We start from the raw sequence: 21838 nt of genomic DNA on the forward strand, positions 1-21838 counted from the left end.
CCACCTAACAGCTCCAGGAGCCCTCACAACCGTAGCCTAATCACTTAAATAGGTTTACCAGTCACCAAAGATAAAAGAGTAGTCATCAAAAAACTCAAGAGACTGATTGCAAAGACCAATGTTCCAGTCGTTTGTCCATAGTCCCAATACTGTTAGTGTCGCACAGGGAAATTCTTATCGCGGTGTAAATTTTGCTAAGTCGCATTTTTCAGTAGCGTAATATTTGTTACGTCGCACTTTGAGCAGGGTATGAAGTGGTGATGATTTACTCAATTCAAGGGCTATCCTAACGCTTCCACCACTGGCATACGCAGCTGGCGTGACTCCTACAATTGTTTGTTTCCTTCTGTTGTTGTCAATGACTCCAATTGATCATGTCTACGTGTTGAATTACGGTTGTTTACGGCTTGCCTCCCATTTAAGCCGCCATGGACACCATCCCTCGCTTAACAGGCAATTGAAGCTATCAATCCACTACTGCCATCACTGAGGTTTAATCATATCCTAAGAGATCGTCGAGGCTTGTCGTGGTTGTTGTTCCGTGGGTATATCGTTGTTTACATTGGTTTGTCAATGTCACGTGACCTAACCATCGTCGCTGGCACCGGGCCGCACCCGGCTGATAAATTTCACCCACCCCATACCAAATACCACCACCGCCGATGTCTCCCTCCCGCCAGGCGATCCGCTCCATCAGCATTACCAAAAACACGTTCAAGCCGCCGTTCGTCCCCTTGGTCGCCGACACGGGCTTCGCCGGCGCCATCGGCAACACCCCGTTGCTCAAGTTGCCGCGGATCTCGGCGTCGGTGGGACGCAACATCTACGCCAAAGCCGAGTATATGAACCCCGGGGGGCTGATTAAAGATAGAGCGGCATTATACGTGGTTAAAGACGCCGAAGAGAAAGGGCTTATTGGCCCGGGCGGCACCGTCGTCGAGGGGACGGCGGGTAACACCGGGATCGGCCTCGCCCACATCTGCCGCGCTCGTGGCTACCAGTGCGTCATCTACATGCCCAACACCCAGTCTCAGGCGAAGATGGACACGTTGCGGTTGTTGGGGGCCGAAGTGCACCCGGTGCCGGTGGTGCCGTTCTCGGACCCGATGAATTTCAACCACCAGGCCAAGCGCCACGCCGAGCAAATGGACAACGCCGTGTGGACGGACCAGTTCGACAACTTGGCCAACCGCCAGGCCCATTTGGAGACGACGGGCCCGGAAATCTGGGCCCAATTGGACGGCAAAGTCGACGCCTTCACCTGTGCTACCGGTACCGGAGGTACGTTCGCCGGTATCACCCACTACTTGAAAAATATCAGCAACGGCAACACCATGTGTGTGTTGGCTGACCCTCCTGGGGCCGCTATCTACTCGTTCATTAAAACGGGGGAATTAAAGCTGGAAGGGCTGTCGTTTACCGAAGGGATTGGCCAAGGGCGTATCACTAACAACTTAGGCGCTGACCTTGACCTTGTTGACGATGCTATCCAAGTGCCTGATGAAGACTCTATCGTCATGGCCTACCGGTTATTGGACGAAGAAGGGTTATACATTGGCGGTACCGGCGGTCTCAACGTCGCTGCTGCTGTCAAAGTGGCTCAGGACTTACCGGAAGGGCTGAATGTGGTGACGTTGCTCCCCGATTCGGCCCACAAGTACGTCCACAAGATGTTCTCGAAACTGTTCTTAAAGGATAAGGGGTTGTACGACGCTATCCCCGACCACTTGAAGAAATACGCCATCCTCGATTAGACGCTGTAATTAGCCTTACAAAATAAATAACCTATTACTGTGACTTTTGTGATCTGATACACTTTGAGTTGGTGTTTTTGCAGCACTGATGTTTGCAGCACTGATGTTTAGTCAAAGATAATAATTCGAGTGTGGTAGAGTATAATTGATCGTTTGAAAGTTCGTTGAGTCAATCAGGGCTGATTAGTGGTCAGGGTTATAAAATGGTCAGAGTTATTGGTGGTTTCAGTCGGAGAACTCCTGATTCTCTTTAATTAAATGAAAATGGCTAGACTCAGAAGTACCGGGAAAACACTAACATCAATTAGATATCATGATAAACTGACTGCTTATTGCGCTAGACAATTATTAGAGTTGATACCAATGATACGCTATTTCCTAATGGACGGCTCCATCAAAGTAAACCCTAAAAGCAGCGTTAAAGTATCCAACACTGAAGCTAAACATTAAGTTATCCTTTTGGATTGGTAGAACCACAAAATATTGATAAAATCACAAGGCAGACTCAGCTTTTGCTCAAAATGAGATGGCATCAGGCCTATAGTGAAGGTGTTAATTCTTTTTAATTTCGCCATTGTCTGTTCATTAAGGGGTCATTTTAGGTATCACGGGTTTGACACTAAGTATCACAGTTGACCATAAGTCATCTGGGTATAACAAATTGATACTAGGTATCACGGGGCGACCACTGGGTCTTATAGGTGTTAGCTTCTAGTCAGGCCATATCAGTCTCAGACCATGTCGGTCTCAGGCCCTTTTGGGCTATTTGAGACTCGTTTCACACCCTCTCGAGCCCTGGCGGGCTCTCTGAGGGCTACAGCAACATGCTACACCTCGTCGGTTTCAGAGTCAACATGTGGTCATCTAACCACCGCTTACCATCTCCCTTAAACCCACACCCGCACTCGCCGAAATGGTCCAATTTATCACTCAAATTGTGCATCTGTTTGATCTTAGGGTCATCAAATTTGAAATGACGATTAAGCAAGTGTTTCTTAAAGTCGTAAGGACGGTTAAACCGCCCCAGCTTGTGGGTGCACTTGCCCATGGTGTGAAACATACACACGAACCGCGGCGTCTCCTGATGGGTGCGCATGTGGCGCGCCATGTCGCGGAGTATGCGCCGCCCGCACACCGTGCACAGGCGCGGGTCGACAAACACGGCGTCGACGACGGGCGCCGCGTACTCGGGGTTCAGGTTGACCATGGTGGTGGTGCCGACTAAAGTGGCGGGCGCCAGCGCCAGCAGCGCTATCAGCAGCGCCAGCGAATTAGCGAGCGACGGCGCCTCCAGCGCCAGCAGCAGCAGCAGCGACGCCAGCGCCGAGCTCGCGGCCAGCGGCGGCAGCGCCGGCGCCCCGGCGCCAGCGCTGAGACTACTGTCATTGGCGCCCGTCAGCGCTGGCGGTTGCGCCTGACCGCTGGTATCAGGGTCTCGGGGCGCGGCGTCGTGAACGGGGCGCCCTGGCGCCGACACTGGCGCTGACACTGGCGGGCCTGGCACTGTTGCTTGCGGCGCTGGCGGCACTTGGGCTTGGTAGGGGACATTGCTGTGGGGCGCTGGGCCCGGCGCCGGCGCCGGGTCCCACCCTCCACGCATCGCCTCGGCGCCGTCGTTGGCGTAGTAGTACACCGGCGCCGGCGCCGCGTCATAGATCAGCGAGTACTGGGGGTACACAGGGGTCGCCATCACCGCCATTGGCGGCTGGAACGAGTAGTCGAAATGGGGGGGCAAGTTGGCACCGATCGCGGGCTCGCGGGGCACTGTCGGCGCCAATTCGTCGTCGTTGCCTCGGTTTCTGAGGGTGTAATCGACGTCATAGGTTTGCGCCATGGGCGCCATTGGCGCCGCCGTGGGCGCCGCTGTGGGCGCTGTCATGGGCGCTGCCACGGGCGCCATGGGCGCCGGCGGCTTATAGGCGCTATCGGCGCCGGCGTCGCTGGCGGTATACGCCAGCGCTGGCGCGGGCGCAGTTCGTCGCTGGGGCGACGGTGCGTTCGTCGTCATTGCTTCACAAACGGCGCTGTCAACGTCAGTCCTTTAAGGGGAGTTAGAGGATTGTTGTCGGGGTCAACAATTGATCACCGCGCGCGAGGGGGGTGGGGGGTTAGTATTAACCTAGGCTCGATTTGGGGCTTTCGCCCGAGCCCTGCAGCCGAGACGAGCGCGAAACCCCCGAGACGAGCCCCGAAGCGAGACGACGACAATGCGTCTATTAGGGGTGGTTTACGCTCGAAGAATTGGGGTTATTGGTATTGTTTTGGGGGTTGTTTTGCTAGTGAGAGGGGGTGGTGGAGGCTAGCGCCGTGTTTGCGGGTATTGATAACGTTAGGCGCCGCCTTAATCGGGGGGTGGCTCCGGACATAAGCCGGGCTCAGGCGCTGCAGTGGTGTGTCAGGGCTCACAATTCAGTAATGGTAGTAGACGAGACGACGGTTGACGCGTCGAATTTATGAACGAAGTTAGCTCGTCAAAAAAAAAAATAAACAGTGTGTACTCTCTCTAGCATTGATCAGAAAGGGAGTGCATTGTGTTTGAGATCTGAAACAATCGACTGACACTTACACTGAAACATTGATAGGTGTCATTTATTAGTAAACCTGTGATTACTAGGTCTTTCAATAGCCTTACCTTTCAAATAATGTCTAATTTGCTGTTCCTTGTTACAAGACTCTATTCTAATTTTAATAAAGTCTCATAAATCATCCCAATTGTTAATACTTTGTCAATCTCTGTACCTCACAGTACTTGATTCATTTTTTGACAGTGATACATTTTTCGGTGATGGCGATACGATGTCTCATCTCTAGCGTAAATTTCACAAAATGAAGGAATACATCAATGCCTATGAGAAACCTAAAAAAAAAAACTAGATTATAAAAGAAATAAAAATTCCATTGCTATACTTTATACGAAGTCTATCATATTAGATTTATAGTGTTAAGCTACCGTCTTTTTTCTTATCAAACGTGCTCTCGTTTGTCTCGTGCGAGTGGTAAATTTGGCACGCGCGCACTCATTGTTGTTTTTTTCCCTTAGTATAACAATTTTTCACTCCCCCAGTCCCCCCAAAATAGCCCTAAAACACGACCAACACCTCATTCTATCGCTCAAACCTCATTCCCACCCGTTTCTTTGTCCATTTTAGTTGCTATCTGACACCTCTCGACTCCGATTTGGCCCCGTTTGACCCCCCCTTTTACCCCCTCTCTCCCGGTCTCATCGCATTTTTTCTCGCCACCCCAGCGTCTGATCCACCCACACACCCTCTCTACAAAAGACCCCAGCGCAGAAGCCCTTAAAGCGCTATGGAGTCCCAGCTACAGCAGGCGGTCGAGATCGCCCTCCTGGGCACGCTGGACCCCCACCTCAAGCAGCAGGCGATGGCGTACTGCGAGGAAGTGAAACTGCTGGCCGAGGGCTACGCCGCCGCCGTCGGCATCCTCTCGCAACCGGAGGCGCCGATGCCCCTCCAGTTCTTTGTCTACCAGGTGTTGGAGAGCCACCTCGAGCAGCTCGACGCCGCCGCCTTGCTCAAATTGTACCATACCCTCCGGGCCCACCTCGCCCAGCGGCTCGAGCTTGCCAGCGAAGACCCCGCCTATTTGAAGAACAAATTGGCGCTGTTGTTTGCCGACTTGTTCCTCAAGCTCTACCTCCAGCTGTACCCGCAGTTTTTGAGTGATTGGCTCGAAGTGTACGCCACGGGAAAACCCAGAGCCGTCGACTACTACACGCGGACGTTGCTTGCCATCCACACCGAAATCGGCGACAAATTTATTCTGCGGCTGCGACCGAACCAGGAGCTTATCGGAGCGGTGAAAGACCAGATCAGAACCATGGATATGGACCGGTTGGTGGCGCTGTGGCACGAGATCCTCCAGGGCGGGCCTGACCGCTGGAGCGACGATATCATCGTCAACACTTTGGATCTCGTGGGGCTGTACGTGCTGTGGATGGAGATCTCGTTGTTTGTTAAACCCGAGGTGGTGACGACGATCTTTGGCTATCTTAGAGTCCACTCCGCCCGTAATCAGTGCTGCGTGTGTGTCTCGGAGATTGTGGCCAAGAAGATGAAACCCACGGCCAAATTGGAGTTGGTAGCGATGCTTGATTTAACCACTACTCTTAATCTGATCGGCGTTGACGATAACCAGGACGTGACGTTTATGGAGAACTTGGCCCGTCTTATTAATCAGATGGGGCTAGAACTTGTCGGCTGCATCGACACGCTGCCCGACCTCATCGACCAGGTGCAGCCGCACCTATACAAGATGTGGCCACTTGCGCTTTTCCTCTTAGGGCATGAGTACGACGACGTCACCCAACAAGTATTCCCCTTCATCCAGGCGTTTTTGGTTCTGGCCAAGAAACAGCCGGCCCTCCAAGACCGTCAGTTACTTCTGGAGCTTCTAAACAAAGTGGTGCTCAAAATGAAGTACGACGACGACGACGACGGCGACAGCGACGACGACGGCCTCTTCCACGAAGTGAGAAAGCGCCTCAAGACGTTCCAGGACCTGATCGCGATGATCCTGCCCGACCTCTACATCGAGGCGTTGCCCATCGTCATCAACGAGCTGTTGTTTGCCCTGCACGACGACTGGCGCAAAGCGGAGCTTGGCCTCTACCAGTTGACGAACTACGGCGACCTGCTCCGGACGAACGGCCTCGGGCTCGCCACCGTGACCGAGCTGCCGGCGTATTTCACTTACCGCGAGTTTATGGTGCGCTTAATCCACCTGGACGTCATCGTCCAATTGCGCCACCCGAAAGTGCAGTTGGCGTTTTTCGATATCGTGGTGAAACATTTCGCCTTTTTGCATCCCCTGCCCAAAGAACGGCCGGGGCTTATCACAAGGGTCCTCGAGATCTTTATGCTGGATGTCGCCGTGTTTTCCGGCGACTCTAAAGTGAGATTGCGAGCGTGGTACTGCTTCTACCGGTTCCTCAAAACCACTAAACCCACCGGGGTCACGGCGCTGTTTGTCGAAGAGTTGACGGTGAAATTGCTGCCCCTTCTCAAAATCGAGGCCCGCCCCTTGGAGGAAAACGAGGTCAATCTGGAGCTTTCGGGCCAGCTCTACCTCTTGGAGCTGGTGGCGCTTCTTGCCGCGCTTCTCGGCAGCCACCAGGAGCTGGAAAAGGTGGCGTTGCTCAACCACATTTTGTCGCCATTATTCGCCGACTTAGAAGCTGCGGTGACTAGGGGCGACGACTTGGCGATGCTCCAGGCTCAGGACGATATCGTCGCCATCGGCACCGTCGCTAAAGGGTATGATGACGGCGAAAATGAGGCGCCGGAAAGCGTCATCGCCAAGTTTGGCGACGCGGCGCTGGCGATCACCATCACGTTGGAACGGATGCCGAAACACCAAGGGGTGCGTAATGCCGCTAGAATGACGTTCTCGCGGCTATTACCCATCTTACGCGGCCAGATTACCGCTCCTTTGCTGAAATTGGTGGCGGTGATCGTCGGTGCTCCTGACCTCGAGCTTTTGGAGCTTGCGGACTTTTTGCTGTTCTTGGGCCAGTTATCGCACGCGTTCAAGAAGAACCCCGAGCTCTACTCGTTGCTTAATAACGTGCTTTCTCCGGTATTCGCCAAAGTGTTGCTGATGGCAAAAACGAGCGACGACGACGCCCTCATCGCCGACGTCCACCGCGACAAGCACACCCTCAAGCGGCTGTTGATTCTGTTGCTTTCAGGGCTCGTGCTCAACCACCAGGCGCTGTTGTTGGTGCTGGAGCTGAACAAGCAGCAGTTCCCCGTGGTGCTTGACGCGCTTTTGGAGTGGGCCCGCGACGTCGCCGGCGACGGCAACACCGCCAAGATGGCGGTTACTCAGTTGGCCAACTTGGTCCAGATCTTTGGTGGCGCCGGCGGCGCGCTCGACGATAAGCTCGACCCGGGCGCGGCGCTGGTGCCTCCCCTCGACGGCATCGACCAGTTTTTGACCGAGCGAGTGACGCTGCTTTCGTTTGAGGTGCCGTTCCTGGCTAGCTTCAACGCCGACGACGCCCAGCACCGGCTCGTCGCCCAGGAGATCGCGTTCTTGCTCAAGCTGATGTATGACAAGCGCGGCGACGACTACTTGGGGTACTTGCGCAACTACTTGGCGACGATGGGGTTGCCCCTGGAGTACACGGACGACTTGTGTGTCAACTTGGCCAAGAGCGACGTCAAGGGGTTCAAAAAATACTTTGTCACCTTTGTCCGTCAGTTAAAGTGATGGACGAAGACGACTATAAAATTTCATGGTGCATATAGACGTGGTGTAGCATATAGGTAAAACACCAATCATAAAGAAGTGCAGTAGGGGTACGAGGATATGGAGGAGAAATCAGCAGTACCCATGCAATTCGCTTTGGGTTTCCTAGTCTTCTTTCTATATTTCCAATTAATATGGGCATGCTCCTTAAAGAGACAAACCTTGATGCTAAACCTATATCTTACGATATTTAATGATGGCATGCTCTCATGTCCAATGTCTTAACTACTAGCCAAAGTAGAAGGTGGTAGCCGTTGATGCCACAACCAATCAACGACCATTTACTTTGATGTAAGTCACGGTAGATTCAATGTCATCGTACCTCTTGAGATAAATACTGACAAGTTAGTAGTAGTCAAGAGTAGATGTCTTAGTTGTGGTCATAGCTACTGGTGACGCTTCTATAGTACTTTTATAAAGCTGGATGTGAACTCTTGTAGTGATACTAGTGATGGAAACTGATTGCTTCCCTCGCACTTACTCTATTTGGCTACTACTTATGTCGCTAGAGTGTATTCTGTGATTACCTTGATGAGCTTCAATCAAACTTAATTAAATGATCAATAGTGAACCAAATATCTGAAACCGTAATCACCTGATTCTTGTAAATATCTGAAACCGTAATCACCTGATTCTTGTATCTCTAAATTTCTAATTATCGTTATCGTCTCCCCTACTCTGCTCATCGCATCGCGCGCCCATCGCACCACGGCTTACGACTCCATCCCAAACCTAACCACACATTATCCCGTCATATATGGCTGCTGACCACGAGAGAACGGTGGCGGCGCCCGACGCCGAGGAGATCGAGCTCACGCGGTTGGTGTTTGGCGACACCGACGGGTTCCATGCCAACTTGGCCAAAGTGGACCTGCTCTACCACGACGCCGCCGACGCCGACGACGGCTACTCCAGCGACCTGGACGATGCTAGCGACGACGATGACGACGAGATGCTCCAGGACGACGACTTGTTTGTCATCGACGACGAAGGGGTCGCCGTCAACGACGATATGGAGATTGATAGCGATGACGACGATACCGCCGGTTCTGACGACGCCTGGAACGACTCCGACGACGACGAGGTCACTGTCAGCTTGACTAAGCTGGCGAAATTGAAAAAACTCCGCAAATACGAAGGGGACGACGTCATTCGCGGCCACAGCTACGTCCACCGACTCCGAGCCCAATTCGAGCGGATCTACCCCAAACCGGCGTGGGTCGACGACTGGGAGAAAGATAATGGCGACGACAATCTGCTGGACCAAGAAGTTGATGCTACTCAGCTGAAATCACGCGATTTGGCCGCCGTCTTGGCCCTGCTGGTGCTGTACCTCCAAAAGGGGAAAACCAAGCTCATGCTGGCCAACCACTTGGGCATCACTCGCTTAAAAGATGCCAACGGGGCTCGTCGTGCCAAGGGTTCGATCCAGGCGGTCGATTTCCACCCAAAACACCCGCTTTTGCTCACGGCAGGTTTTGACCGTACCGTGCGGATATACCACATTGACGGCGCCCAGAACCCGTTTGTTACTTCTGTCTTCTTCAAACATACACCGATTGCCCTGTGTCAGTTTGCTCCGTTAGCTGATTCGACGACAATCTACGCCGGTGGTCGTCGCAAGTATATGAACAAGTGGGACGTCACCCTGGGCGAAGTGGAGAAGATCCTGAGACTTTACGGTGCTGACGCCCACCAGCTGCTGTTTGAGCACTTTAAAGTGCTGCCCCGAGGCCGTTTCATCGGTTTAAAGGGCGATGAAGGATGGTGCAATTTACTCAACCCGCTGGGCCAGTGGGCGCGGGGATTGAAAGTTGAAGGCACTGTCGGTGATTTAGCATTCACTAGCGACGATCTGAGAGTGCTTATTGCCTCTACTGCCGGTGATATGTACGAATTTGCCCTTGATCAAGCCGCGGGGGCAAAGGGGGTAAACATCAACCAACCCGTCCGCAAATGGCACGACGATGGTGTCCACGTGACCTGTGTCAGCTACGGGGGTACTAATGACCGGTGGGTGGCCGTGGGCACTCAGCTGGGGATTGTCAATATCTATGACCGAGTGAAGCTTGAGGCGGCCGTTGACTCGGGACTGGCACCCACCCCGATCAAAGCGGTGGGCAATATCGTGTATCCGATCCTGACCCTCGAATTCCTGCCTGACGGGCAAATGTTAGTGATTGCCCTGAGAGGTAAGCGTGACCTTTTACGAATAGTCCATTTGCCGCTGGCTCGGGTATTCCCGAACTGGCCGACGCTGGGCACCCCCTTAGGTAAAGTGACGGCAGTCAAGTTTGCTCCCGATAACTCGATGCTTGCCATCGCTAACGAACAAGCGAGAGTAACGTTATGGCGCCTCACCCATTATTAACATTTTCATAGAATTATAAACACTTTTTGCGAAAATTCCAAAGAAGTAGAAACATTTTTGGCAACCTCAAACAAGTAGAAACAAAGACTTCTTGATGCTTTGCCAATTTTCAAAGGATTCTAGATAGATTTTGCCAGACTTAGATAACGAACAATACTCTTTGCTGGCTTTCAAAGAATGAATGACATTTGTCGTAAAGTTTTGAGACAAATGCTAAAACTGATGATAATTTCTTCAAAGAGTCATTGGTAAATATAATAGAAGTTACTCATTGTGAGCCTATACTTGTTAAGGAAGCAAGTTTTTCTTTGAAGCAACTGGTAATAATATCGTATGGTACGACAAAGCTGTTTACTAAATCTCCGTGTCGTGGTTTGATTTGTGGCTGTCACCAGCAATTTGTCATGGCTGGCGATGATGATCTGTCAAGCACCCTTCAAAAATGTTAAGTATTCGCTATGAATGTTAACACTTCATTATACTTGATGGCTATCCATGGTGACTGCTAGCTATTCAATATTAATGAAAACTTTCCGTCAAAATAGAAACCTATCCATTGAGAGTGATGACTATTCCTTGTACTAGCACTCGCCACGGCCTGCTAAGCCTCAAACACCCACAAATACAACTTACAAGTTTGGAAAACGAGTACAAATATTGTGGGTGTAAATTTTTTTCTGACACTGGTGGTATTTACTCGCCACTTATCTCGTTTCACAATCGGTATCACCAAGTGTTTCACAATAAGTATCACCAAGTGTCTCACCATTTGCGTCAGGTTGTCGTTGGCAACTGGACGCGGGCGATGACTATCGCCAACGCAGGGTACCGTCTAACTAAGGCGCTCCCGCTTAAACCAGGGGCGCCACGACAATACCAACGGCGTTAATCCCGCCCGCACAAAACGCAGGCCAATCACCCCACCCGCCAGGGGCGCTCTAACCTGTGTGCAAACGCCGACACCGTTCGGGCTTTGTGTCACCGTACGCCGGTGACTGCTGGGCCAATGGCGGGTGGCGGGTGGCTATGGGGTGGTGCTTAGATAATTGGGGCTCTTATAGGCGACGAGCGGCGAACGAGCGCTGGCGACGAGCGCTGGCGACGAGCGCTGGCGACGAGCGCCATTTCGGCGCTATTAGCGGCATTAGCGCCCTCCCATTAATGCCGCCGAAGCCACACGGGGCCCCATTTAACGCCCTGAGCATCGGTGTGGAGGCGCTAAGCATTTTCTTTCCCGGTCACCCGAGGAGGGCGTGAAAAAGGTTGGTTGGACCTGCCGCTTAGTTGGTTGGCAAGTGGCCACAAAACGTAAGCTTTAGTGGCGCTTGCCGAGCGCTTTGGGCGCCGGGCGCCGAGCGCCTTAAGCGCCTGCGGCGGCGCCGGGGTACAGAGTGTGTATACGTAGGGTGTGTTTGGTTATGTAAGCGGATGGTACTACTTAAACGGTGAACAAGGTTAGCGGAGCGGAGTCGGAGCTGCTGGAGCCGCCGGCAGGCGAATACGAGCAGGGGCGCACGTGTGGTTTGCCGCCAGCGCCCAAACGGCTCGTACTGCTCGTATGGCCCCGATAGGCTTAGCCCGATTGGCGTTGCCCTGGGTGGTGAGCTAACGTAACAAGCTTCCGTCATTGACGACACTATCGCGTGACGGAAGGGCCGGTAGTTGGTTTCCGACATTTCGTTGTTTTTTCGTAGTGCGCGCGCAAGGGTGGCCTTACCACACCCACCCTTCATTTTCATTCCCCGATACCATCGACCATGGGTAGATTTATTGGTGCTCCGTAAGTGGCGTTTCAGGCTTGTTTCATAGGCTGTTTCAAAAGCTGTTTCAGATCTATTGTTTCATCATACTAACTAAAACAGGAGAGGGCAGACACGTTACAGAGACCCCGTGACCCACCAGATGACCCCGGCGTTGTACCGGGTGCGGGCGCCGTTCTTCAAGAAGAACATGATCGGCCTCGCCATCTTCAGCGCTATCCCGTTGGCGGTGTACTACTACACGTGGCAGCAGCTTTCCAAGGACGAGTTTAGCGATATCCCCATCCCGCCGCTTTCTGATTCGGAAATTGAAAAGTTGAAACAAGAGTACGAAGCCAAGGATAAAAACTGAAACAGGGGTAATGTAACAAACACGTGTATATAGTCTAATGGAACAAATGGGAAAGATAAGTTCTAAGAGTTGTAGGTGGTATTGTCGCCACCGGTATTGGAAGTCGTGCTTATATGCAGTACGACCCCTCTCGTCTAGCCACCGGCTCCAATTGCCAACGGCTGGGGCTCTTTTGTGCTACAATTGAATTGCATTGCCCACACGGCACCTAGAGCCATTGTCTTATGTCTATTGTGGTAGTCCCGCTCATACCAGCGCCGTGGCGGTGGTGAAACCGGCATCTTGTTTGACGTCGTGTGTCATCTTTGCCGGCGTCGGGTGTATCTCAGTTTCATCGTGTGTATCAATTTTCAATGGACCCTGACAAGCCCTGACGTCGACATCAAACATACGCTGTTTATATCATTATTTTCATGTAACTGGGTAGTGTCTACAGGGTTGATTGATGCCCCCTTTTAGCGGTGTATCAGTCTTTTTTTTTCATACTACCTTTTTTGTGCTACCTTGTCTCCTCTCAATAAACCTCAAAGACAGTAAGTGTTCGTCATCTCCGGTATTTTTTTAAATTATTTGATAGGCCAAAACGGCGGCTCACACGAGCCCCAAACTGAAAAAATTAGACTATCGCCCTGAACATTGACTATTCCCGTTTGGGACTCGTGAAACCAGTGGTCTAGACCGGCGTCGACCGGGGCCCTTCGTCGTATTCCCTCTCGGCTATTCTGGTGGCAACCGACACTGACAGTTTTACCTCAAGTAGTAAGGTGACTTTGCCATTATCAATTAGTTGTGGGTTGATCCCTAAATAATTTAATTGTTTGGTTTCATTGTTTGTTTCGGCTCAATCTATGTTACATTTAATTTTCGGTTATTGTCGATAATCTCAATAATCTCATGGATCGCACCGTACAAGCCACCCCCGCTCATCAGCCCCAGTTCGATTCCAATGCCAACACTTCCAATATATTCTTAAAGGAAAGATGATCTGTATTTACTCTATGAACTTAGACCACGTTTCAACCATGTTTGGTACCTTTTTGTCGTGTTTGATAAATTTTTCCCACGTTTGGTTCTTTTATAGTGTGTTTCAACTACCAATTGCCATTATTGTGCGCACGTTTTCGCATTGTTAGTGTACTATCCATATGGGCGAGACGTCCCCGCCACCCATTGGCGGCCACGGCCCTCACAAGCCAACAGCAAAACGGCTGCCGCTGATCCTCGTCACCGACTCCCGCCAGCACGCCATCAAAGGTGCGCGAGCTCCCTTCGCCGGCCACAATTTCCGCAAGCAACAACAACAGCGCGAGGCTCAACTGAGGCAAAAACCCCCTAAAAACCATCAGAATCATACAGATAATAGTGGCAACAGTCATAGCGACGGCCGAGAAACCTCTCCCGAGGCTCATTCGTCGCTGGCGGGCCCGCAATCGGCGCACCACGCCCCTCCCTTATTCTCGCAACTGGAACACGAGGGAGCCCTCCACCGCCGGTTTGGCTCGATCAAGAATCGCTATACTGATATATCTGTCGATAAACTCCTTGTAAACTCGCTGGATATCCCGCTGGGCCAGCGGCGGCTCCCGCTGTTGCTCGCGCTGACCAAACGCATTGCGCGGGGAAAACTCCCGTTGCCGGCGCTGCAGCCGCTGGCGAAGCGAAACATAAGAAGTATTCCTAAATTGCTGCTGCTGTTGCCGCAAAGAACGCTGAAAACATCGCAGAAATTGGTACTTATCCCCGAAGACGCCTCGAGTTCTAGTGATGAAGAACACCTGATTCTGGAGCTCGGGGAGCTGTCCCAGGCAATCACAGCCACTCCCAAAAGGAGAGCCGACCTGACGCTGCCGCCAATGGTCCAGGAAATCGATAGACTGAGGGCAGAACTCATGCTGAAGGAAGAAAGAGCCCACGAATTCTCACGGACAACGGCGTATTTCATGTGTGAAGAGTTTAATTTGTTAGCCGTATCCAAATTTTTGAAACAGCACCACGGCGTGAGACCAAGACTCTACGAGGAGGCGCTATACGTCCCCTATACTCTTCCATTATTACCGGGTACAGACGGTTATCGGGTGAAATCGAATAATCTGGCTAAGCTCCTTCCTAAATTGAGACACATGGAGAAACTCATTACCAAGACGGAGCAAACAAACCATTTATATGAGTACTATCTGGGGGTGGAGACGCCGGAGGATGCCGGTAACTACCTGATGGACCCAGGTTTAAACGATACCAGCGCCCCGTTTGATCCTCTGGAACCTCAATTCTTTGCCCCACCAAACCTCACAGAGCCTCAGGAACAAACCCCTAGTCCTCTGGGCCTGGCCCCGTCCCAGGAAGCCATCCCTTCCACTACCACTAAAAAAGCAAATACTGAGGTTTCAGTACCCCCAGTACCGTCCGTGGCGACACCACAGCTGCCCCAGGTGGAGGAGCCGGCCTCCTCCACCCGCCACCACGGCGAGATGTTTGTTTTCGCTTACGGTATCGTCGTCTTTTGGAATTTCAGTGAAACCCACGAAAAGAATATTTTGGCCGATTTGGCGTTCGCCGACGACGATACCATGCTCATAAACCCAATCGACGAACAGGATATTGAAACGGAGGAGTTCCATTTCGATTACGACCCTCTGATTCACCGTCCGCGAATCTATAATGATATGATCACCTTACGGCTGGCCGACCATTTAATCAAGCTCACGATGTCCCACGCCATTGCCCAGCTGACCAAGCTCTGTTTGTTTGAGCTGAGAGTGGTCAACGGTCTCCAGCTGATCTCTAAGCTCCCGAAAAAGCTTGCCCTCACCGGTCGTTTGGGGCTTAAACGGACTCAATTGCTTAAGAAACTGGGTAAGATCTTTAAATTAAAGGTTGACGTCAACCTCTCGAGTTCTATCCTCGATACCCCGGACTTCTTTTGGGATTTAGAGCCCGCGCTTCATCCGTTATACACCGCGGTAAGGGACTACCTTGAAATCGATCAGAGAGTACAAGTGATTAATGATCGATGCCGTGTTTTCCTTGAGTTTGCCGATATCGTCACCGACCTGATCAACGAAAAGAATACTAATCGGGTAGCGTGGATGCTTATTATCATTATTGGGTTGAGTCTTGCCGTGCTGACGTTCGAGTTTGTCCTCGAAATGTCAAAATAACATCACGAAAGTGAACACATTTCATTTAAGCGTTTCATAGTAATCAATATCATCATATGAGTGATACAAACACCTGCTAATACTGATTAAGTATCGCTGGCACCATTACCAATTTTAGATAATATGACTATTGTTAGTGATGTATCGTAAAAAGTAAAGCTAGTTTAGGTTGGTAAACGACTAAGAATAACATTGGTGACGGATTGACACACTCTGGCTTCTGACTTCTGACGCATGACTTCCTCTCAAAAGTATAGCCTAAATGCTTGTACAAATAGACAATTATAAGTCATGGTAGCCTTGAAAGATGAAACCAAATACAACACGACTTAGACAAGACACTTACCAGTAAAATTCTTCAGTTGTTTTTCTGGCATTTGTCCCGATTGGGCTAAATATCGGGCTACCCTGGCGGGCGCGCCGCCGTTGTCGTCACCGTTGCCGACACCGTTGCCGACACTGCCGACACCCCCGACAATAACCCTAAAACCTATTGTTACGTCAAACCTTATCCTATTGTCCCATTTGCCCTACAGAAAAAAAAAAGGACCCCAACCTTAACCCTGTTTCTCCCCTTTCTTTGTTAGCAGAAGTTTAAATGGCAGGAATCAATTGTTCAGGGCGCCGGCAAGGCGCGGGGGGCAGGGTGTGGGCGGCGTGCAAGATCATCGGCGGCGCGGTCTGGCGCCTTAGGCGCACCCCCGTTATATTTTGCCCCCTATTGTGGTTATTGTTTGGTCGACGCAAACAAGGCAATTTTTCGCGGGCGGTTGCCTTGCATTAACGCACAACGCATGCACCACCCCGCCCCGCGTCAAAGGGTGTCTCCCCAGGAGACCCTTGCATAAGCTATAGGCAGTGCCAGCGATGCGGGCGCTAACGCTCGCCCCCGCCCGCACCCGAGCCAGTCGGACGAGAGAAACCCCAGCCACTAGCAAAGGGACTATTTAGTCGTGATTATGATTTATTAAATTTAATGTTTAAAGCCAATTTTGTTTGCTTACAACAACTAGTGGATGGCTAAGCTTACGTGTAATTTTTCACGGCCTTACCATTCACGGCCTCGGCGTCGTCAGCGGAGCGACATTTTTCTGTTATTTGTTTATCAACGTGCAGCGGGCATGGCCGCTGAGTCGGGGTCCATTCGCCGTTGGCGCTTGACGGGGTATGTGAGGATATGTGAGGGTATGTGAGGCGATGACGCCATCGCGCTCGACGTTGGACCACACGACGAGATTCCGGCAAATGGCAAGGAAATAGCCGCTGCTGGTGGTTTATCAGGATGCAGTGGTACGATATTTGGTGTAGTATGAGGCCATGGTCGTCCTTGGCATTGGTTATTTCCTTTGGTAGTCAGTGTCTGATGGTAGCGCTGCAACCAATATGAGGCCAGTATGAAGGGACAGCAAACGAGGCGGAGTTGGCCAAAAATTAAGCTCACCGTTGATGCAAAGACTCAAACGCATTCCTGAGAGGGTACGTCGATGGATACGGGACAATTGGGGTCCATGCCGTTAGATAATGTAAACACGGTAGATGGCGAAAGTTTAGCCGAAAGGCGAGATGGTTACCGGTGCCCTCCCCCGGCTATAGTTGCCAAAAGCTTATTTGGCCTCATTTCCCACGTCTCCGTAGGCGTCGAGCAAGTAGCGGTAGCGGGCTTTTTTAATCGGCGAGATCAGGATAACCACGCCCCGGTGGTCCTCGGCAGGCGAGCCAAGTATGGAATAGGCACACCAGTAGGCGTACGGTTGACCTTCAGCCTGGTTTTGTTTGATCCACGGCCGGTTAGGCTCGGTGTGTTCTTCCTTTACCGGTACCGGCTTATTGACAGTTGGCGGCTTTAAGAGCACTTCCACGGCCATCGGCTCCAGCTGGCCCACCCTCTGCTTTATCTGAGTGGCAAACAGCGGCTGGCGGTGCCAATTGACCATCTGGTGGCCCGTTAAATAGAATAACTCCGGGTGGTCCTGGCGCGACAACTGGCCCCACAGCAGCAGACAGAGCTCCTCCGCCATCGCGGCGTCCTTAGTCTTATGGGAATCGTCGCTGACGACACCAGCAGCAACCGCAGGGTGCACATTAATCTGAATGGGTACTCCCAGGATGTGTTGCCCAAGCCAGAATAGGTCAATGTCCACGGCCTTAACAAGCGGGTGACGCCTCAAGTTTACCAGTATAAGCAATCCGGAAAGCACTTTGTTCTTATTGAGCACAGCCACGGTGTCGTCAAGCTTTGTCGTAGGGAACTCCGACGGGTCAAAGCCAAATACCACCAGATCGATATCTGAAGGAGTTAAACGGTGGAGGAGCCGTTCCACTTCTTCCCTTCCCGTTTGAGGGGAGTTGGAACCCTCTAAGTAGTTGGGTTGGTGGTATAAATGCATTCCTTTGTCGGAGTATCCTTCAATGTCGAAGAAAGAGGAAGGGGGGACAGTGGGGATAGCAAGGGGAGAGAGGAGCACATACTCCTCAAACAGAGTAAATATCGCTGCTAGCTCTCTAAGCAGGTCGTGGGAAACGTTGTGGACGGCAGGAGCGACGTCAACGTAGGTGATTGACTGTGGGAGGAACAGTTCGGGTTTGCGTAGGTTTTCCACTTTTAAGTAACGAGAAAAAGACTTGGGCGGTTCAAACGGTCCCTGGGCCACTTGTTCAATTGCCTCGTAGTCTAAATTTATCGGTCCCATGCTCACAATCTGGATAGGGAGCTCATTTTGGTGGAGCCTCAATACTGTAATCAAAGACGGCACTGATGCTGCGGTGTCATTATTAGCGTAAACCACCACGCCACGGCCGTTCAGTCGCCGCAAATAGTGTTGCACCCACCCTTCGTCCTGAGTCAGCATTTTCGGTTTATTTCCATCGGTTATTGGTAACTCATACAGCTGGTTAAACAAGGGAGACAACTGGGTGAGCCAGGGAAACAACTTGTGGTCATAGCGACCGACCTTGCCGTATTTAACCACGTGATTGACGTCCTCAAGTTTCGTATAAAGCAGACAATGACCCCACACTCTCATATGACTGAAGGAGGCCACCATCTCCAGTTCTGCGTCCGCCACCACCTTAGCGTGCTTAGCGTAGCCATCAGCAATCGCCTGTTTGTAATTTCCAGTGACGCCGTGCTCCATTTTGTGGTTTTTGATGTGTTCCCAGAGGTAACGGTCGCGGTCGTAGACCAAGAAGTCCACGGCTGCTGGCGGCGGTTGTGGGGCGTACGACGGGCCCAACGCGTGGAAATACTCGCCGCAGAGGGCGTTGGCTCCGATGGTAGTGAAGTTTTGCGTGTTGCGGTACTTCCAGCGCCGGTAGACGGGGTGATCGGGGTATTTGGTATCCCCTAATAAATGGACGATAGCGGGCGCAGGGCGGTAATATACGGCCGCTAGCCAGATCAAGGGAACCACGACCACGAGTAGTATCACCCGTTTGGGCGTTAGAAGCCGTGGAATCATCGTGGGGACTGGCTATATTGGACACGGTGTTGGGAACCACGGATCAATCACTTAACGCGCCACGGGCTAAGCGCGCCTGTAAGGGACAACAATGGACGTGTCGTTTGTGTAAGGAGACACACAAAATGAATAATGCCATTTGACTAAGTTAACGATTGTTTTGATGATTGTTTTCTTTGATATGAACTGATGTTGGAAGTGTGATTAGAATTGCCCATGGTTTGCCATCGAAGGTATTTGTTATTAGGCGAAAGGTGATGGTTCTGGGCATAAAGAGTTTTGATCTGCCTCTGATTAGAAGCTTGATTGATTGGAGTCTTCAAGCGAAGATTCGAGCCAAAATTACACTGTGATGCTTATTAGAGGATGCTGCCATTCATATACCGCGTAAAGCCAGTGACTATACTTCATCTAGCAACAACAATACCTGTAATTTTATTGATAGTCGTGGTTTGGTTCCAGGAACAACGCTTCGACTAATGGGCAATGACTTAAACCGTGGCTATTAGACAACCACCGATTTATTGAATAGTCATAAATTGGTTCTAGCAACAACAATACCCGTAATCTGTAATTTTATTGATTCTAGCAATCAACGGTTCGCCTACTGGTCACTCGCTAAATCCCGTTCTTTTGAGCATATTCTCCAACCTATATGAAAAGACTACATGGTGATGCTTAATCGTACCTTTCTGGTTTAGTTTAGATGTTTACAGCTGTTTACAGTCCAGTTTGCTTGTTTACAATCGGTTTATTAATTATACAACGACCACACCTAAGCTTCTTGAGCGGCTTCGGGTTGGTTGTAGACCTTGACGGTGGGGGCGGGGATGACTTCGTCTTCGTCCTTGGCTTCGGAGATCTTGACGGCATCGGGCAACGCCTTGGGGCCGACACGGTTGGTGGCGGGGTCCTTCATGATCTTGACCTTGATCCCCAACACACCTTGTCTCATCAACACGTGTCTGATGGCAATGTCGATGAAGTCGCGGGTGGGTTGACCCGAGTGGATCATGAACCCGTCCATGTACTTTTGCGACTTGGCTCTGGCGGCTCTCAACTTACCCGAGATGACGACTTCGACACCCTTGGCACCGGCACCCATGGCGAATCTGAGCACACCGTAGGCGGCTCTTCTGATGGGCAAACCGTTCAACAACTTAGCCTTCAAAGCTTCGGCTTGCACGGCGGCGGAGAGACCTCTTTCTTCAACTCTTTCGGCGTAGATGACAATGCCTTCGGGTTGCAACTTGAATCTCTTGACGATGAGCGAGGTCAACTCGTGGATGCGGCGACCTTGTTCACCCAAAACACCTTGAGTGTTCGAGGCCTTGACGATGACTTCGAGCTTGGTGGGGGTCTTTCTGACTTCAACACCGGCGTACCCTTGTTCGGCCAATTCACGGGCGAAGAATTCGTTCAATTCGGCGTAGAAGACACCGTCAGCGACAAGCTTTCTCTTCTTGGACAAGATAGCGTTAACCATGGTTAGTTTGGAGAGGGCGAGAAATTTTCACTTTTCACTTTTGTTAGCGAGTGCGCGCCGGGCGCGGTGCGCACGATGGGAAATTGACACGTGATTAGGGTTACAACCCTGACCACATGAAAACAGGATAGTGCTTTCTAGGTGAAATATCTAAGTAGACTTCAGGTAAACTCATAGTAGACGCCAACTCTCTATGTTAGCGATTATCGATGTGGCATTTTGCCAGTTTACAGCGGGTGGTCGGAGTGGGCTTGAATTAGTCCCGCTTACACCCTGCTCTAACGGTGCGAAATAATGGGATCAAAAATCAAAAATCTGTCGAAAATCGCGAGCTTCGGTAACCGCACGTACCAAACGCACAATTTGAATCTCACACGACTTAACTACCAAATCGGGGATAAGTTCAACCGGTAAAAGCTTATTTGCAACGGGCTCTCCACCACCTGCCTCGTCACCCGACATACACCATGTCCTGTCCGTCTAAAAAGTCTAAAAAAAGAATACGGTCGTAGAGGAATGTCGTGCCCGCGGTAGGGGGCTGGTTTCGCGACTTCCACTCCGTCGTCGTCGCAACCACGCAAATTAATCTCAAGCCAATCAAGCGACAGTAGCCGTATCCAAGGGTAATTAATACTTTGACAAACTAACAACTCTCTATTCTTGATGATTATTTATCTTCCCCATATCTTGCTCATAGCACACCACGTTATTCCCTTTCCAATGGAGGGGCTGTGCCAACGCACGATCGCATGCTGATAAGATCACTGCCGGATCCAGCATGCGATCACCGCCGGACCCTGACCTATACCGTTGGCAGGACAACCGCCGGGGGTTGCCGCAGGGAAATCGTGTGGGCAACAAACAATGAGGCCAGCAGGAACCCGTATTCCGATTCATATTATTTTTATTGTCGCTGCTGGATGCTGCTGGATGCTGCGAGAATAGCTGCGGTATAGGTTGTCAAGGCGATGGTGGAGACGAACAACGCTGGCTGTGTACTCGGCACCCGCAGCCGTTGGCGGGACGATCAGGGTAGTAGAGAGCAGATCGTCGTCACAACTAAAACAATTCGTATTAATCTACAAAATTCACCGTAATTATATATTTATGACAAACTAGTGGTTTCGGTCATTCCATGGTAAATCGTGCCATTTCAAGTAGGTTTTATGGGAAGCATATGATATAAGGGGTCCCATCTTTAAAGAGGAAGGAACGGGTTTAGTTAG

At 51.2% G+C, this 21838-nt stretch overlaps 8 protein-coding genes across 8 annotated transcripts; 5 read left to right on the forward strand and 3 right to left on the reverse strand. All coding sequences in view use genetic code 12, as the record gives it.

Annotated features, from left to right (window-relative positions):
• Nucleotides 1-662: 662 nt before the first annotated feature.
• On the forward strand, nt 663-1754 carry DIURU_004407 (uncharacterized protein; the record flags this gene model as incomplete). Its single annotated transcript, XM_034157277.1, has 1 exon — nt 663-1754. One exon carries the CDS (start codon nt 663-665, stop codon nt 1752-1754), a length of 1092 nt encoding a protein of 363 aa, XP_034010783.1.
• An 814-nt stretch (nt 1755-2568) lies between these two features.
• DIURU_004408 (uncharacterized protein) lies at nt 2569-3762 on the reverse strand (the record flags this gene model as incomplete). Its single annotated transcript, XM_034157278.1, has 1 exon — nt 2569-3762. One exon carries the CDS (start codon nt 3760-3762, stop codon nt 2569-2571), a length of 1194 nt encoding a protein of 397 aa, XP_034010784.1.
• Nucleotides 3763-5063: 1301 nt separating this feature from the next.
• On the forward strand, nt 5064-7988 carry DIURU_004409 (Ran GTPase-binding protein; the record flags this gene model as incomplete). The annotated part of the gene is made up of 1 exon (XM_034157279.1): nt 5064-7988. The coding sequence occupies one exon, from the start codon at nt 5064-5066 to the stop codon at nt 7986-7988; it is 2925 nt and encodes a 974-aa protein (XP_034010785.1).
• A 796-nt stretch (nt 7989-8784) lies between these two features.
• On the forward strand, nt 8785-10398 carry UTP18 (Utp18p; the record flags this gene model as incomplete). The annotated part of the gene is made up of 1 exon (XM_034157281.1): nt 8785-10398. One exon carries the CDS (start codon nt 8785-8787, stop codon nt 10396-10398), a length of 1614 nt encoding a protein of 537 aa, XP_034010786.1.
• Nucleotides 10399-12155: 1757 nt separating this feature from the next.
• DIURU_004411 (uncharacterized protein) lies at nt 12156-12510 on the forward strand (the record flags this gene model as incomplete). The annotated part of the gene is made up of 2 exons (XM_034157282.1): nt 12156-12178; nt 12261-12510. 2 exons carry the CDS (start codon nt 12156-12158, stop codon nt 12508-12510), a joined length of 273 nt encoding a protein of 90 aa, XP_034010787.1.
• Nucleotides 12511-13655: 1145 nt separating this feature from the next.
• On the forward strand, nt 13656-15668 carry DIURU_004412 (uncharacterized protein; the record flags this gene model as incomplete). The annotated part of the gene is made up of 1 exon (XM_034157283.1): nt 13656-15668. One exon carries the CDS (start codon nt 13656-13658, stop codon nt 15666-15668), a length of 2013 nt encoding a protein of 670 aa, XP_034010788.1.
• Nucleotides 15669-17272: 1604 nt separating this feature from the next.
• On the reverse strand, nt 17273-19126 carry MNT4 (Mnt4p; the record flags this gene model as incomplete). Its single annotated transcript, XM_034157284.1, has 1 exon — nt 17273-19126. One exon carries the CDS (start codon nt 19124-19126, stop codon nt 17273-17275), a length of 1854 nt encoding a protein of 617 aa, XP_034010789.1.
• Nucleotides 19127-19901: 775 nt separating this feature from the next.
• Nucleotides 19902-20612, reverse strand: RPS3 (40S ribosomal protein uS3; the record flags this gene model as incomplete). Its single annotated transcript, XM_034157285.1, has 1 exon — nt 19902-20612. The coding sequence occupies one exon, from the start codon at nt 20610-20612 to the stop codon at nt 19902-19904; it is 711 nt and encodes a 236-aa protein (XP_034010790.1).
• Between the last annotated feature and the right edge of the window lie 1226 nt (nt 20613-21838).

Source organism: Diutina rugosa (assembly GCF_008704595.1).
Source record: "Diutina rugosa strain CBS 613 chromosome Unknown scaffold76_size39521, whole genome shotgun sequence".
In the NCBI taxonomy this organism is placed as follows: Eukaryota; Fungi; Ascomycota; class Pichiomycetes; order Serinales; family Debaryomycetaceae; genus Diutina; species Diutina rugosa.